This window comes from Rutilus rutilus (genome assembly GCF_951802725.1).
Source record: "Rutilus rutilus genome assembly, chromosome: 10".
Taxonomy (NCBI): domain Eukaryota; kingdom Metazoa; phylum Chordata; class Actinopteri; order Cypriniformes; family Leuciscidae; genus Rutilus; species Rutilus rutilus.
In genome coordinates, this window is record NC_140215.1 from 9,982,021 (window position 1) to 9,999,815 (window position 17,795).

Here is a 17,795-nt window from a genome sequence, read left to right on the forward strand (position 1 = left end):
TGATCATTGATCATAAATATCAATAGCCGTTAAGACGTTTTACAAATCACATAAGTTTTATGTAAAAAAAATTGTGTGTGTGTGCGATTTAGATTTGATAACTGAGCACACACAGGCCTGGGATAGCTTCAGTTTGAGTGTGAGCAGCAGATTCTTTGTTAAGCCAATCAGAAGACTTGAACGCAATTACTGTGTCACAACACATTTTGATGTCAATTTAAACCAAAACAGGCTACAATTAAGATTATACTCACTTTAAATGCAAAATACACATCATGTGACAATCCTAATTTTAGGATTTACCACAAAAATTGAGGTAATAAATAAAGCCTTGATAGAGTAAGAAGATACAAGAATTTTACAAGTTACAAGCTCCATAGAGAAGCTTCCATATAGCCATATTTTATTTTATTTTTAGTTGTCTTGTTTTTGTTACGTGTGGGTGTGTGGGATAACAATGTTCTAAAAAACATTCTAAAAAGTTTTCCACAACCTCTGAACAATCAAACCACTGCAACGTAGATCTTTTGATTCGGAGAGACATTTTCAATCAAAACCAAGTGTTCCACAATCTGCTTTCAATTTTAGACAGATTTCTATTTAATGCCTGATCATTTTATGTTACTCATTTTACCCATTTTCTGTTGGAGAATTAAAACACCAGGATGATTTTAGAATCGCTCACCTTGCCCATTCTGGCTACTGCATCCACCTCCACTTCTCTGGCACCACAAACGAATTTGGTGATGACCACTGGATGATCCTTTTTCAGAGAAAATGCAGTAAATGACAACATTGCTGAAAACGGCTTTTAAGAATACAATACAAAGGACATAAAAAAAACTCTGTATTGAAAAGCTCATTCAAAAAGTCGTTCAAGGCTAAAGCTGTACATTGACAAGTACAGAGTGTTTGTGCTTCCCAGAATTGCTAACCGTCTCTTACAGACACATCAACCTGAGTCTCAAGTAGCACAGGGTCATTTTGATACTTGCGTGAATATAAGCATCCTGCAGTGCAGAACTTAACCCTTCAACCAAGCACATGTCTGAAAGACCTGTCTATATTTCAATCTTGTTATTTCCATTAGTTATATGAGTGGCTTTCAAAAACAACCTGATGGACACTTTGAGAATAATAATTTGTGTGGGGAAGTGAAGCAAGCTATTAGGCTGGTAGATTTTCATTGAATGTGGCTGATGTAGACGTGTGTTGATCATTTCAGCCTTTCATCTTTAAGTTGATCTGTGTGGTGTTACGTTTATATAAAGCAAGTAAAAGGGTGAACCTTTGCCATGTATATAGCGAAATATAACATAATTTTTTGGCCAGGCGGTCAAACAAAGAAATTATTGAACAAACAAAATTTATTTTTGCATAGTAAAATAAAACCTGTAGCTGTAGTTTGCCTTTTTTCCAAATAATTGTGTCAGATAAAATACCTTAGCCAAGTTTACACACACATACACACGAGAGCGAGAGCGAGAATATATACTCATATACTAAGCAAATATATATTTACCTGATGTAAGGCACACTAAGGCTAATTGAGTGCTTAAGAAAATTATTCATTCCTTCTCAATCCAGCCACATTATTTTACCAGAGTGATAAAAGGGTTCACAACTCTATAAATCTATATTTCATAGATCTGCTCCGTTATAGGACCGTGAAGTTAAAGACCTCATGAAATCATTTTTGGAATTATGTGGCTTTTAGTCATGTCTGTTAGCTTAGATGACATCTATGTGCCAGTGACAAAGAAAGCAAGCAAAGAAAAGATAACTAAACCTGTGTTCACAATAGCAGAGACAAAGCGACACAACCCCATTCATTTAGATGGAGAGTTGGCGATTTCCAGTGACACGAGCGACAGGGACTGTTGGCGACCGGATGGGGCATGTCCAGCGATGTGACATTCAACTTTATGCAACTTTATGCAAATGAAGAGCGATTTTCGGGAGCAACGACCAATAGGAGTGAAGTCAGTGGAGCGCACTAGCTCATTTTAGCAGTCCGCAACTGTCCTATAATTTATGATAATTAATGACTCCGAGCCTGAATGGTTTTGCGAGCTCAGATAAACCGGCATTTGCCCTTTTGCTGCAGATAAATAGCTGCAATGGCAAAGAGCACTATGTTTCTCGTTCATCTTTAGTATTAGGCATTTTATGTACTGATTCCATTTATATTTCGATTTTTCCTTCCAAAATGTTTGCTTGTAGCGGCAAGAAAACTGATTTGTCTACAACATAGAGTAACATCCATGAATGACATTCACAAAATGCCACAGCCACTGGCAACATGCAGCGACAAAGTCGCTGGTAGTGTGAATGCAGTTTAACTTCTCTTTTAGCTAATATACACATTTGTACAAATTGACAGCCTTTCTCTTTTGGCAAAATGGATTACAACATTGCTAGAATTAGAAGAGGCAATGCTAAAATTCATTCATCCATTTATGTGCTATGCCTCACAATTCAGACAAAGTTAATTGTTGTTGATCTTTGGCAGAGGTTAATCTAGATCATTGATTTTATGTAAATATTGCAAAGAATTGACTTAAATAGTTCTCTTCATCCTGTAGCTACAAGTCTCGATCATTTACTAGCTCATGACAATATAAAACTGATCATTTTCATATTTTGTAAGTGATGGTAGTAAAAAAAGATATGGTGAAAAAAAATCCTATATAGCAATCCTTGCTAATGCACTCAGGAATGAATGGCTCAATGATGGTGACAGCGAAGGTAAAGTGGAAAACGGATTCAGGAAAACTATTGCACTCTTAAGTGAAAAACCCTGAGGTACAGGAAAACTGGAGCTGATAGAAATGTGCTTGGTCTGCCTTTAAAAGAATAAAAAAACTCTTTAAGGCACCTTTTTCTAAAGTGTGTTTTACATAGGATGAAATATAATTTCAAGAGCATCATTCATTTGTGATAATGGGTTAAAAAAAGGATGCATATTACATAATTCATGACTGAGCCATTGCATGATTCATGTGGCAAAATCAACACGCTTCACATGAAGTTATTTGTGCTGTGACAGGGCCAAATGGTTAAATGTGCAGACCTCACCTGTGACACCTGTGTGGCTTCCTCCAGGAAACGTTTCATCTCATCTGCACCGTACACAACATTCATGGCTGAGCCACTGAAAAGAAAGGAAGATTCTTATCATTCATCACTGTGATACTTAAATGAGTCCATCAGGAAATAATATGAGACAAAAACATAATTATATGGTTATAGAGTCAAACCTTACAGAAATATACTGTATGTTGTGTAAAAGAAGAAAGAAAGAGAGAAAAAACCAACTAGAGAAATATATTTGGGTCAGCTGCTCCTCGAAGCGATCAGCACTGAATGCGTTTTATATTGAAAGAAATAAAAGACAGTTTTCTGTGATTTTAATGGTATCAGCCCTGCAGCTATCATTTATGGTGTCGCCAGACATCTAACAGTGACAGCAATCCATACCTGAACAAATGATCATCCAAATATCTTGTCTGTCGGTCTGTCTGTCTGTCTGTCTGTCTGTCTAACTATCTATATATTCAGGATGGATGCATTAAATTGATCAAAAGTGAGTGAAAAAACTATTTCAAATAAATGCTGTTCTTTTCAAAATCTCTATTCAAAGTATTATGAAAAAAGTATTAGTTTCCACAAAAATATTTAGCAGCACAACTGTTTTCAACATGTTTGAGCAGCAAATCAGCATATTAGAATGATTTTGAAGAAATCTGAAGAACCATGTGACACTGAAAACTGAAGTAATGGCTGCAGAAAATGGCAAGATGGCACATTGTAATTTTTTAACACTCAGCACTTCTCATTACATACCTTATAGAAGGTTTGAAATCAAATCAACATCAATAGTTTGATAAGGCAATAGGTGCCTTTTGCAGTCTAAGGTGATACCAAACGATTTCATAGATTTAGCCATTTATGGCAAGTAAATTATCCCAAATAACTTGCTATTGGCAAGAATGGCAAAAAGTTAATTGTGAACTCTGGTTGCATCCCACAAAAATATTACTACAGGTGACCACTGCTTACTGTCACACTATTTAATTGAAGGTCAGCAATATGACAATACTGTACAGCAATACAGTCACAGAGAGACAAGAAGGAAACATACTGAGACAGCCATAAGTGTCTCTCTTCAGTATGAAACGCTCTACGGTCCAGATGAACTGGCAGTGTTTCTGTCAGGTTCTGTGTCGGAGCTGCAGTCCCAGAGAGTCTGAGCCTGAGGCATGGGTTTAGGCAATATAATGATGCCAAACCACAGTTGGCACCTCAGAAACAAAGAGCAGGACTCAAAAAACAGCTCTCAACCAAGCAGCTAAGCAGTGACGGATTCACGTGGAGCAATAAATATTCAAACTAATTTAAATAAGTAAAAAATCTTGTTTTTGGCAGTTGGATTTCTTGAAAACTAAAAGCAAATCACTATTACTGCAAGAGACTCTACTGTATGTGGCTGTTGGTTACATACAACAATATAAAGATTTTACAGTGATGAATGTATGTGCTAAAGCACTTTACTTTCATTCAGCTTCAGTTTCATGTTGTGAATCTGGTTACAAGAAAACCAGACAAAAATTTGTGCTCTACACCTTCCACTGATAACTATTAGCTTCACACTTGGCACAGTGCGAGTCTCTGTGACTGATGTGGTTGCCTGAAAAAACTCTAAACTGGTCTCAAAACAGTCAATGACATTTGAGGCAACATCTAATGAGAACAAATAGAAACTCCACTGATGAAAGTGCTTTTATGATTGAGACGTGTTCTGGGTAATGGTAAAAAGGCAACATAACCTGCTATTTCTTTGTGCCTTCTTGCTGCACAGCGGACTTGATTTGAAAGGAAAGTAATTTTTCCATGCCTGCTGTCTGATTATTGCAAATTAGCTGTTCGAGTCCCTTCAATCTGGATTCTTACAATGCGGGTGAATGCATTTTATCCAGTATTTTTCAGGCAGTCATTGAGATAAAAATGGAGAGAAATGTCTCTGCTCTTGACAAATCAACTGGTCACATGTATGCTGTGATTTATTTTGAATTTTGAATTTTTTGGGGGTGAAGCAAGAATTTCGGAATATTCCCTCAGGTCTTTTCCATACAATGACAATTTATAGTGGCTAAAAGGGACCATCTGAGAGCTTTATGAGAGGGACATATGTATTATTATTAGTAGTATTATTAATTAAAGACATATAATCACAGAAATTGAGAACTGGATCAGCAAATCGCTCTTTTGAGCTGATTCTTTTCACATAAACCAGTTGAACTGGTTCGCAAATCAGAGTGAATGATTCATTCGCCAATCTGAATGCAGTAGTTTGAAAAAACAGATCACTGGAGGGAAAGATTATTAGTGAAATGTGACTAAAATTTTGTTCTTTTTGCCATACAGATATTTATCATACAGAAGAGTGAAATTCAGTAAAAGAGTGAAAGAGTAAATAATGACAAGACTTTGGGTGAACAACTCTCAAAAGAAAAAAATCTTTACCCAAAATGCTCTGCCAAAGAGATATACAAAAGCACCACATGGGAAATCCATTCCAAAACTGATCGTCCGTACTGTGCTTGTGTCTTGAATTCATCGTTCCCCTTGTACTCACCTCAGAACATAGGATGGTCGCAGGAGGCAAGGGTAGCCCACATTACTGGCAAAAGAAACAGCCTCTTCCTGAAAAATAAAGAAAGTTAGATATCCCTTTGCAATCAGCTGCACGGAATCAAATAGTCTGTGTTTCAGATGAGGTCAGGGTTCTTCTGCCCTTTTCTCCATTTGAGTCCCAGGCTGTGGGCAAAGGGCCAGACAATTACCGCTGACCACATCTATTCACCTTACTTTTAATGCTTTGTGAACTGGCTACTTCCCATTTAAAAACTTTAAGATAAAACAACCCTCTACCTGAATAAACCATTATTAGCAAGTTATCTTTTGCAGATCGCATTGGATGAGATTCTGCCTAACTAGAGCTACAAATGCACATAGTAAAGCTTTATATCACGGTTCCTCAAATCCGGTCCTGAAGGGCCAAGCTAGTCAAGGTCTTTAGAGTTACTAGAAAATTGCAGGTAGTTCATCATGGTTTGAGCTTAACTCTGCAAGACAGTGGCCCTCCAGGGCTGGATTTGAGGAACCCTGCTTTATATTGTACAAATGGATACTTGGATGTTAATCTTCAATAAACCAGAGGAGAGCACATCTAAGTTTCCAACTGACATCTACAGTAGAAGGGTAGATCAAGTAAAAAATCACTTTAATTTCCGTCTGTACATCACAGAAAGCTATAGAGTGCTGCAGAGATGACATATTTCTGTTTGCATCACCCTGGTTCCTTTGATAAAAGTCAACGGGATTTTTCCTTTGGGTTTTGAATTATTGCAGAAAATAAACTCTGTGACCAACAAAAGTTTAATTATTACATGTTTAGTTCATTTAGATAATCTCCATAAATGAACAAAACTTGTATCATTTTAAAGCCTAAATGCAATCAACAGAAGTAAAAAGCTAAATGTAGGCTGTAAACGAACTACACAGCGAAAGAAGATTTTAATGTCACCAACAAGCTTCAGACAACTCTTTTAATCTCAGTTTGAGTTTAAATAGTTTGCAAGAATGTGAATATAAACAAAAAGGAGGCTATAAAAGCAGAGTAGTGAGTAGCCACTTGTTAGCGAACAGCCTTTTTCAAGACACATTCAAGACACATAAGTATTACTGATATATTTTAGGTTGTAGAATAAAACGTGAAAATATCTTGAGCTTGTGTTAACCACAGACCTTATTTCAAGTATTTAATCAATACAATTTGAACTAGAACTGTAAAGGTTTGGAACGACACAATGACTAATTGCTGACCGAAATTTCATTTTTGGTGAACTAGATATTTAACTAAGCAGGAAATGCTGTGTAACATAAGGAAGCAAATGTATCCTCTATCTTCACCTCTCCTAAGCACTGCTCTTCTCGCCAGAAACAACACACTGAGTGAACCACAGAATCCCAAAAGATTCTGGTGATCTCTACTACCTTTCTAGCTTGTTTCTACAACGGTGAGACCATTAAAATGCTAGATGTACCCTAAGCAGTGAGATGGAAACCAACGGAGGGTGAGTGGGCAGCGCCATGGGGCAGAATGCCCTCTCTCTCTCTCCCTCTTCATCACAGACTTCAGCTCTTCGCTTCCATGGCCCGCGGCAAGGCGGCTGGGTGTAGCTAACGGACCAGCGAGCAGGCTTCCAGTCAACATGTTTCAGCACTTCTAAAGTTTGCTGTTTGAAAGCACTCTGACACCTCTGGAGTATTTGGAGTGAATGCAGCATTTGTAAAAGTGAAAAGTCTAGAAAATTTAACTATATTGGGTAGATGTCTGTGCGGCCGCTCGGGTGGGTGATTTCTTGAAAGCCTGGGATGAATGATTAACTAAACAAGAAAATGCATAAGTAAAGCGGGTGGTGTTCACTATAACTGCAAAATCACATCCATTTTACTCAACTGACCTAAATTAACAGACTGGAACATGATGTGCATCATCAAGATTATGGCACAGAAAATAATTATTCAGTTGTTCAATTAAATGCATTTGAAATTAAGAACAGATAACAAGTAAAACTGGCCTTACCAGCGAGCTGAGAGCCCTCCACGGGGCCTGGCCTACACCAAGATCATCCAGTATGGAAGAGAATATAGATCTCTCTTCTGCACGATCGATTTGAGGAGGGCTGGTACCCAGAATCTTCACCCCGTTCAGATGCAGGGGCATGGCCAGGTTATTGGGGATCTGCCCACCCACAGATACTATACAGCCTGTGCAGCCCTGTGGAGGGAAGGAAAGTCTTTTAATATTTGTAATTTATTCCTGAGATGCAAAGCTGAATTTTCAGAATCCGTTACTCCAGTCTTCAATGTCACAAGAAAAGAAATCATTCTAATATGCCGCTTTGATGGTCATTTTAAGAAACATTTATTTTTATTGTTGCAGTTGAAAACAGCGGTGCAGTGCAGCTTTGTTTCAGAATGATTTTATATAGTATATAGAAACTTCAAAAGAACAGCATTTATTTTGCAGCAACGTAAAGGACTTTACTGTTTACAAAATATCTTACTAACCCCAAACTTTTGAATAGCACATAGATGCTAATCCACCAATAATAATGAAAAATAACTATTTAGACAGCATTATAGCTCAAATAATGGGCCTTATTCACTAATAATTGCGTGGATTATTTATATTTATACTCACAGGAGAACTTCTGATGGAAAATTTCCACCTAATTAATAATATGCGCGTACACACAATGATTTGTTCCTAACCTCGTTTGAACATTAATGAATTTGGAGTATTCTAAATGAGCGACCGCGTTCCCGAGGTTAGTAACTTGCATAAAACACACCAAAACCATGTCCATATAAGGGCTTTCCGCACATCCTTTCCTTTCGCCACTCTCAGCGAACATGACCCTCTCTAAAACTGTGCTCTCAGCAACAAGATCCTCAATCAGTGCCAAGTGTGCCATGCTCAAAACTTAATACAGACCTCTGACTAGCTAGCTGTATAAATGCAAATCTGCATCTTGACGCAGAGGAAACTCGCAGTGCTGATGAAATGTATTTAAGATGAAATATATATACATACAATTTCATTTGAAATGCGTTCATAATGCCACCCAGGGTATGTGATTTTTGCGTACAAGTGGTTTCAGTTGTTCCTTCATTTTTTTTGCAAATCTAGAATACATTTTAGAACGTAGGTTATTGATGAATCATTATTTGTTTGTGAAAACGTTCTTACGCAGATTCACAGACAAATGTGTGTGTATGCACGGTTAGTGAATGAGGTCCAATGTTTTTTTATTTTTAAATGTCAAGTGCATTTTACAATTAGTTTTGACTCTACAATTTAACATGACATATTGTATCTGTCCAAGATCAAAGACTACAAATTCTGATGCTTATGAACTTAAAGCTTGGTTCATCCCATAATATGACAGAAAGTTTGTTTTAAGCAAAATCAAAGCACTGATCTGACAGAAATTACTATAATCATTGCTCATTCTTTGCATGAATTCACAATGATTTTCTGTTCCACTCTTCATAGCCATTACTCAATCTAGACTCCTATCCACTGATGTTTTCTCTCTCCCCCTCTTGTTGTTTCAGAGATGAGCTGTGGTCCCAGAAGCTGACCCTGGGACATGACATGGCATTACTTTACGCTCTGATACCTTCTATTAGAAGGTTAGAAGGTATTAGAAGGTATACCTTCTTCATATACCCTCTAATCTCATTCGTTGCATTCCTATGGCAACCACATGTATGCCCACTTCACAATACATATGTCAGCTCCGCATTTCCCTCCAGGTTTCTCAGAACATGTTAACGTGATGGTAATAAACCGCTACACAGTACCTGGCAATTTATTACAACCTCTGAGCAAAACAACAAACACTTGATCAACCCAAGCTTCTATCACTTTAACTAGCTTATAATGTGTCTGAATGGAAAAGTCAATGGCTGTTAGAGATTTTGCATCATCAGTGGAGACTTGAGTGGCTCTATCTCTATAAAGGGAAATAGAAATGGGCTCACCAAGAACTGCTTAGATGCTCAGAGGCATTTCATGGTTAGTCTCTTGAGATAATGGCATCTAGGACCAGAGATGTATAAACACGGCATTCATTTTCTCTATAGAGAACATTCCAGCAATAAAATCTCAGAAGTTGTTAAGTGATGGTATATGATTCTGTAGCAGAAATAACTATAATCATTGCTCATTCTTTGCATGAATTCACAATGATTTTCTGTTCCACTCTTTATAGGTAAAATCAGTGTGATTTCAACTTCTTTTTTTATTTTTTTTATTTTTTAATAAATTTTTACATTCCTGGTGAAGAACTTATAAAAGTAGGGCTGCAAGATTGAAATATCGCAAATAAATCATAATATAAATAATAGCAACAGAAATATTTATACTTTAAAAAGGTTAGAAAAGATAAAAGTTTTAGGTCAACGCAGACAGCAAAGACTAGATGTATGCTCTCATAGCAAAACTAGTGTGAGAAGAAGAGTCAGCAAGGCTCCAAAATAACAAGAAACACTTTCACGAGTTCACACTTACATCATATTAAACAGAGTAAAGATTATGCTTATTTGGCGTGCTGTCCGGGGGAGGGGCTATGGGCTCGGAATTTAGCCTGAACCCAGAGTTGCCTGAACCGAACAATACAGTAAATGCTTTCACACTAGAAACGAACCAAACCTTTGCTCAGTAACTTCAGTTTGATCCGGACCGAGACTACCTCTTTTCGTCGGACCAAATTTCGTTTGTTTGGTCCGGACCGTGGTCCGTGGGAGGTTTCACACCTGTAATTTTGATTCGGATCAAACTGAAAAGTCCGAAAATCCAGACCAAACAAGGTATTTGTGAAGGGGCCCGTGACGATTTCTCATCGAGTGAAAAACTGTCTCACGATATCGGCATTACGGAGCCTGAGGGTGAAATTAGCATAGAATATTCCACCGCTACATTCACATTGATTGCATTAAGGTGCCCACCGTGGCACCACCTCCACTGTCTGTCGTTTTGCTGTTTTTATAAAAATAAAAACCATTTTAAACTATTGTAAACATCTGCTTTGCTCATCCAGCACGAGTTGCAGTCGCACACAGTGCAGCATGAATCACAGTTCACTGATCACATGACGATGGCGGGGGATTCGTTGCACAACAGAGCTTAAATGTCTGATAAATGCCTTATCTTGTAGAATGCACACTCAGCACTGCCATTCCCTACACACGGAGTACATGTGATCGTGTGTATATCACATGTGATATAGATATATAATATATATCTATATCACATGTGATATACACACGATCACATGTACTCCGTACATGTGATATACACACGATCACATGTACTCCGTGTGTAGGGAATGGCAGTGCTGAGTGTGCATTCTACAAGATAAGGCATTTATCAGACATTTAAGCTCTGTTGTGCAACGAATCCCCCGCCATCGTCATGTGATCAGTGAACTGTGATTCATGCTGCACTGCAGTGGCGGCTGCTGGTCTTTCAAAGAGGGGAAGCTCATTTTCGGCCTACATCATAAAAATTATTCATTTATTTATACGTAAATTATACGTTCCTTTTCAAGAAAATGCTCTGTGAAAAATGAATGTAATAATATAATAAAGGTATAAATAATAATTTAATAAAGTATAATAATAATGCTACTAATAATAAGATTTGTTTTTAATTATTTTACTAATTATTGTTGAATTATTACTAATAATAATAATATAAAAATATATAATAAGTAATAATATAATAAAGGTATAAATGTATAATTTTGTGAAATGTATTATAAAAATTGGCTAGCAATTTCGACAAGCAAATACCAAGAAATAGGTTGCAGCAGTTTGTCTTTGAAAAATCCGCGATGGGACTGAGCTCGAACAGCTTCAACATAAGCGACTTTTTATTGTATGAAATCGCTGTCAATCAAAAGGAGACGCAGCCTTTCGACAGACCCTCCAATCATCACGCGGAAGCCCGGAGTCCAGGCCAGCCCACTCCCCGTTCACCCCCAGAGAAGCTGAGCTTCCATGGGAGGGACATAATCGCAGCATTTATCCAATGACCGTCTAGTTTCGAAGCGCTGAAAAAAACTGTTCGAAGCAGCCCCATTGAAGTCAATGGAAGCTGGGCTTCAACAGGGAAATGCACTGACGCTACGGGAGTGTATGAGAAGGAAATCGAGTCAGCCGACCTGCTGTATGTAACTTACATACAGCAAACTGATTCTGAACGAACTCGTCTTTGAGATGAACGTTTTCTAACGCATTTTTAGTCAATAAAATGTTAATACAATAGTACATATTTGACCATTCATTTTTTGACATTATAGGGGAAGCCGAGCTTCCCTTGCAGTCTTAAAGAAATCGCCACTGATATATATATATAGATATAGATATAGATATAGATACACACACAATTACAATTTATTTCTCACATTTTTCTTCAATATCATGCAGCCCTTAAAATCCTCAAAAGTCAATAGTTGCAAATGTTATTAACACTATTATCTATTAAATTGTATTTCTGAATCATACTAGTATTTACTGCAGGAATTGTATGGTGATATGATATTCTGAACATAACGTGTCCATTTGTCAGTTTTTTTAAAACATTTTGTTGCTTAGAATCAAATGAATGGAAAAACCAATTTCAAGAACCAATGCAGCTGAAAACATGGGCCATCATTGCATCATCTCTTTTTCAAAATGTGATGACACTTTAAAGTACCAGCCCAAGCATTAAAAAATGAATATGCACTGGAAACACATGATCTTGTTTGTATAGCACACTGTGCATAAGCTGTGCACTGTGGTGTTAGTCTTGCTGTGATATTCATATTAAGACCATTGGCCCAGTCGGCTCTTGTCTACGGTCACACATTGCTACACATCAAAGAAAATGAGGAATTGCTCGCACTCTACAGACAGTCTGTTGCCATTTTTGATAGAAGACATTGCTACTTTTTCCACAGCAAGCATGATGGGGATAAAGTAACACATTTACTCGTATATACTTTCAGACACAAGATAACAGCTGAGTTTGAAACATTGTATTAAGCAGGTTCTTTCTTATAAGGCAGGGAACAAAATGGAAGAAAATCTATTTCCACAGTTTAAAGATGGTAGCATACAACCTGATAACAAGATATCAGATTTCTTTTTTGGGATATAAGGATGGTGAACAAAAACAGGTTCAGTATAATATGAATGAATTTGCTTCATAGTAAGCTTAAAAATGTCTGTAAAGCATTTTACAATATTTTTTCCCACAATAATGTCAAAAGATATGCAATTGCTACGTCCACCAAACCAGTGTTGTTATAACTAAAACTTGTACTATTAAAAAATGTTTTCAGAACTGAAATAAAGCTGAAATAAAATGATGAAAAACGTATTTATTTCAGTTAATGGCTCTGTCCCAAATGACACACTTCATGGGTACATTCGGTCTTGTGCCACAAGTCCACAAGACCGAAAGTGGACATGAAGTGTGTCATTTGGGACAGAGCCATTAACTGAAATAAACTGAAAAGTACTAGAATTACTGAGAAAACAGAAAAGAAATAGAAATATATATATAAAAAAAACGAATAAAAATGATAAAAGCACATACTAAAATTACTAAAACTTAAACTGAAATTAAAATAGAAAAATAAATAAAATAAAAATAAAAGCCAATTCAAAATATTAATCAATACTATAATAGTATATAAATAATAATAAAATAGCCCCGCACCAAACTCGGCAAGGTTTTCAGTCCATTCTGACTTATTTTTTTATCGTTTTCTCATTCCGTACAATCAAATATATCCCCAAAACAACCTTTCTTAAACAGAGCTTTGTCAAGCAGTGCAAGGTAGCACAAATGTCTTAAGTGTACTTTTCTAGATGTTTTTTTTATAAAATGCCAACAACTACAATGATTAAAGGCACATTTTAAATGAACTACATTTATTAGTAATAATAATCGAACACACTGACTTAGCCCATCTATAAGCTTTTTAAACGTGGCTCATCCAATCTGATTTTAGATCACCTATACACTTTATAATAAATGTTTGCATGGCATTTTCAGAAATCAGACCATATCATAACAAATGCCCTTGTCAAACATGAAAGTGAATAATACCTTTCAGTTACCCAAATGCACCAGATGCACGGACTGAACTTTGACCTCTCACCTCCTGCTGTGTGATGTCCAGGATGCGCTCCAGGGTTAACTCCTCAAAGTACAGACGGTCACACTCATCAAAGTCCGTACTGACCGTCTCCGGGTTATGGTTCACCACCACTGTACGCTTGCCCATCTGTCTGAGGGCACGAATGCTTGACACAGCACACCAGTCAAACTCCACACTGCTGCCTATGGGGCAGTAGAGCGAAACACTGCCCTGACCCACTTTTGCACTAATTGCTCATTAAAACTAATGAAGACAATACATGAATGGATTGGTGTAAAGTGAAAACAAAAAAAAATCAAAGGATGATTAGGTAAAAAGGAATAGAGCTCACCAATGTGATATGGACCACAACCCACAATCATGGTACCATGATCCTTAAAATCCAAGTCATGCTCCTGTTGAGAAGGACAAAAAATGGGTTCATCCTCACACACATAAGCTCAAATATCCACAATTAATTGTATAATTTATTTTATTATTTTATTTTGTTTAATCTTATGCCAAAAGCTTCAATTTCCATGATGAATTTTATTTTATTTTTTTCCATTTTCCTTTGTTCCTTTCCTTTTCCTTATTATTAGATTAGATTAGTTTAAAAAAAAAAAACGTTGTAAATTTTTATTTTCCATTTCAGGACATTTAGATTATTATTATTAGTTTTGAAATATTACTTTTATTTTCCCCTTCAATTTACGTATTTCTCTTTTTACTAAATCCACCTTATTTATTGTTCATTTTGATGCTCTAAGTTCTGTATGTGATTTGGCAATATTGTAAAAAAGGCTGCTAAAGCTTTCCCTTGTTATATAACGTCTCCTTTGTGTACTAAAATAATGTAGAAAAATTGTGCTACTGTGGAGAAGCCTAGACAAAATATTTCCTGGCACTTCAATAAAAGACCCTACATAAAATTTGGACAGACTGGTTTACCTGACCATGGTAAGTGCAATACAAGTAGTTGGTGACTGCGGGGTATTCAGCAGCCAGTGTATCAATCTGAAAGTGAGCACAAAAGCCATTTATCATGAAGCCAGGTTTATCATAACCACTGGATCTCAATAATAAAAGGATATTTCTGCCAATAGGCTCAAACCTGTTTGACCCAAGGTCGGATGTTGTGGTTGAGCCTCAGCGCCCGAGCTTCTCCCTCTGAGATGTCCAGAGCTTGGCCAACCTGTCGGTCTGAGAAACCATCCCTCTTTGCCCTCAGAAGTAGATCTCTTGGCACTGTGGCGCTGAGGGTGCAAACAGCATTAAGAAACTCAACATGACACAAATGTGCTGACACAAAGTTTTCAGAATGTTAACTATTTAATGTTGCTCTGTACTGCTTGGTTACATAGCGTTTTCTGAGTTGGTTTTTAAATATATTTTGGTAAATATAAGCAAAATAATTAAAGGGAAAATGTTTTTCGGATAAATAGCAAACCGTAGACCTTTGATCATCAGAGAGTTCAAGCTACAGTGTACATGGAAGGAAAGAAAATCTCCCCCCAAAAAAATCCTGCTAAAGATGCTTATTTTTAAATCAATACAACGTTTGAACAAAGATCAAAGGGAAATGGAATCAAAACTTGCAGATTTTTCTTTCTTAACATTCATGTTTCATAAGCTCTGCACTGGCATAAAACAATTCAGATAATCAAAACATCTGTTAAACTTTTTGATCTATATTAATGTGAAAAATAGTAGCTCTAAAGCATTTTTAGCTATGTATACAGCAAGCCTTCAATGCATATACTGGTCCTGGTTTAAATCTTGGTTTATTAACAATGCAAAGAGCATTAAAACCAGCATGGGACAGCAGGAGTGTGAGACGGTAGAGTCGCTATTGACAGAGACAACCAATCCTCACTTATCCCACGCACCACATGTGAGACTTTACCTAATACTGCGCTTAAAGAGGTCAGCGGCAGCGCTCACCCGAAAGTAGCCTGGTGGTTAAAGATCAGGGGTAGGACAGGGGTTGTGAAAAGATGGTTCAAACTTTGATCTTTGAGTGCTTAACTACAGTTCATGCTCAAGGAAATGTGGCTATAACTCAAGATGCTGCTGTTCTTGAGCAATGTACTGTACTATGAAGAACCATAAGCAAGGTTTTACCAGATTCATGTATCAAATAAAATAAAGATCTAGATGTTGGTTATTTTATTAGCCATCTTCTAAGTTTAAGTGAATTATTAGAATATGACAGAATGAGACCATTAAGATGTTTTACGTTGTGCCATTATTATTATTTTTTATTACAGTTAAGCCTATTTTTCCTTACAAATTCTCATTATGCATCCAAAAGTTTTATTTTTGTAATTCTCATTAGATTCTCACTACTGTAATACATTATATCACATACTATATAAATAATATTCAACAGCTGTTTAACACAAATATCTAATCAGCCAATCGGATGGCAGCAACTCAATGAATTTATGCATGTAGACATGGTCAAGACTATGGAAGAAATGTGATTCAAGTGACTTTGAACGTGGCATGGTTGTTGGTGCCAGACGGGCTGGTCTGAGTATTTCAGAAACTGCTGATCTACTGGGATTTTCACACACAACCATATCTGGGGTTTACAGAGAATGGTGCGAAAAGAAGAAAATATCCAGTGAGCGGCAGGTCTGTGGACAAAAATGCCGTGTTGATGCCAGAGGTCACAAGAGAATGACCAGACTGGTTTGAGCTGACAGAAAGGCATTACCACTCATTACAACTAAGGTCTGCAGAAGAGCATCTCTGAACGCAACACGTTGAACAGAAGCAGATGGGCTACAGCAGCAGAAGATCACACCGGGTGCCACTCCTGTCAGCTAAGAAAAGGAAACTGAAATTCACCAATTCACATGGGCTCACCAAAATTGGGCAATAGAAGATTGGTCTGACGAATCTGGATTTAGATAGTTGGGTCAGAATGTGGTGAAAACAACATGAAAGCATGGATCCATAATGCCTTGTATCAGTGGTTTAGGCTGGTAGTGTAATGGTGTGGGGAAATTTTCTTGGCACACTTTGGGCCCCTAAGTACCAATTACGCATCGTTTAAACACCACAGCCAACCTGAGTATTATTGCTGATCATGTCCATACCTTTATGACCACAGTGTACCTTTCTTCTGATGGCTACTTCCATCTGGATAACACGCACCATGTCACAAAGCTCAAATCATCTTAAACATCTTAAACAACATGTTTTTTTTTGAACATTGCAATGAGTTCACTATACTCAAATGTCATCAACAGTCACCAGATCTCAATCCAATAGAGAACCTTTGGGATGTGTTGGAACGGGAGATTCGCAGGATGTGCAGCCAACAAATCAGCAGCAACTGCGTGATCAGATGCAATGCAACTATCATGTCGATATGGACCAAAATCTCTAAAAGAATGTTTCCAGCACCTTGTTGAATTTATGCCACAAGAATTAAGGCAGTTCTGAAGGCAAAAGGGGGTCCAGCCCGGTACTAGCAAGGTGTACCTAATAAAGTTAGTGAGTATGAGTGTATAATTCCAGTAATTAATACACTAATGAAAATTACTTTTTTGCATTCCAGTAATGAGAATATGTTGTGCGATTAGTTAATAATTTATCTGTTATATAATGTCACAACTTAAAAACAAAAAATAATTAAATAATTAAAATAAAAGGTGCTCAAAATTCAATTGTCTTATTTTCAACATTCCTTTACAGATAGATGACAGACAGATAGATCTATTTTTTATTAGATAGATTTATTTCTGTCTGTTATTATCAGTCCGAATGTGACTGTTAATCTCTCTCACCTGTTATACTGACCCAGGTGCTGCTCCATCTCAGTGATGTGCCTCAGTTTGTGCAGGAACCATTTGTCTATGGCAGTGAGGTCATGGATCTGATCAACGGTCACACCACTGTGCAAGGCCTTGAGAAACAAAACAATCAACATAATGTCTAAAATCAGCAGACGATACTATAAATGCCATGAACACAAACCGGCTTTTCTAATAAATGATGGCGATCTACAAGAAA

The 17,795-nt window shown here is 37.0% G+C and overlaps 1 protein-coding gene across 1 annotated transcript in view; it reads right to left on the reverse strand.

The window, feature by feature from the left end:
* cps1 (carbamoyl-phosphate synthase 1, mitochondrial) overlaps positions 1 to 17,795 on the reverse strand; it is a 42,076-nt gene that overhangs the window by 12,250 nt on the left and 12,031 nt on the right. The window contains 9 exon segments of the mRNA XM_084422374.1: positions 686 to 763; positions 3,079 to 3,154; positions 5,639 to 5,706; positions 7,652 to 7,846; positions 13,791 to 13,972; positions 14,122 to 14,185; positions 14,721 to 14,786; positions 14,884 to 15,025; positions 17,570 to 17,688. Coding sequence (XP_084278500.1) covers positions 686 to 763; positions 3,079 to 3,154; positions 5,639 to 5,706; positions 7,652 to 7,846; positions 13,791 to 13,972; positions 14,122 to 14,185; positions 14,721 to 14,786; positions 14,884 to 15,025; positions 17,570 to 17,688 — 990 coding nt within the window.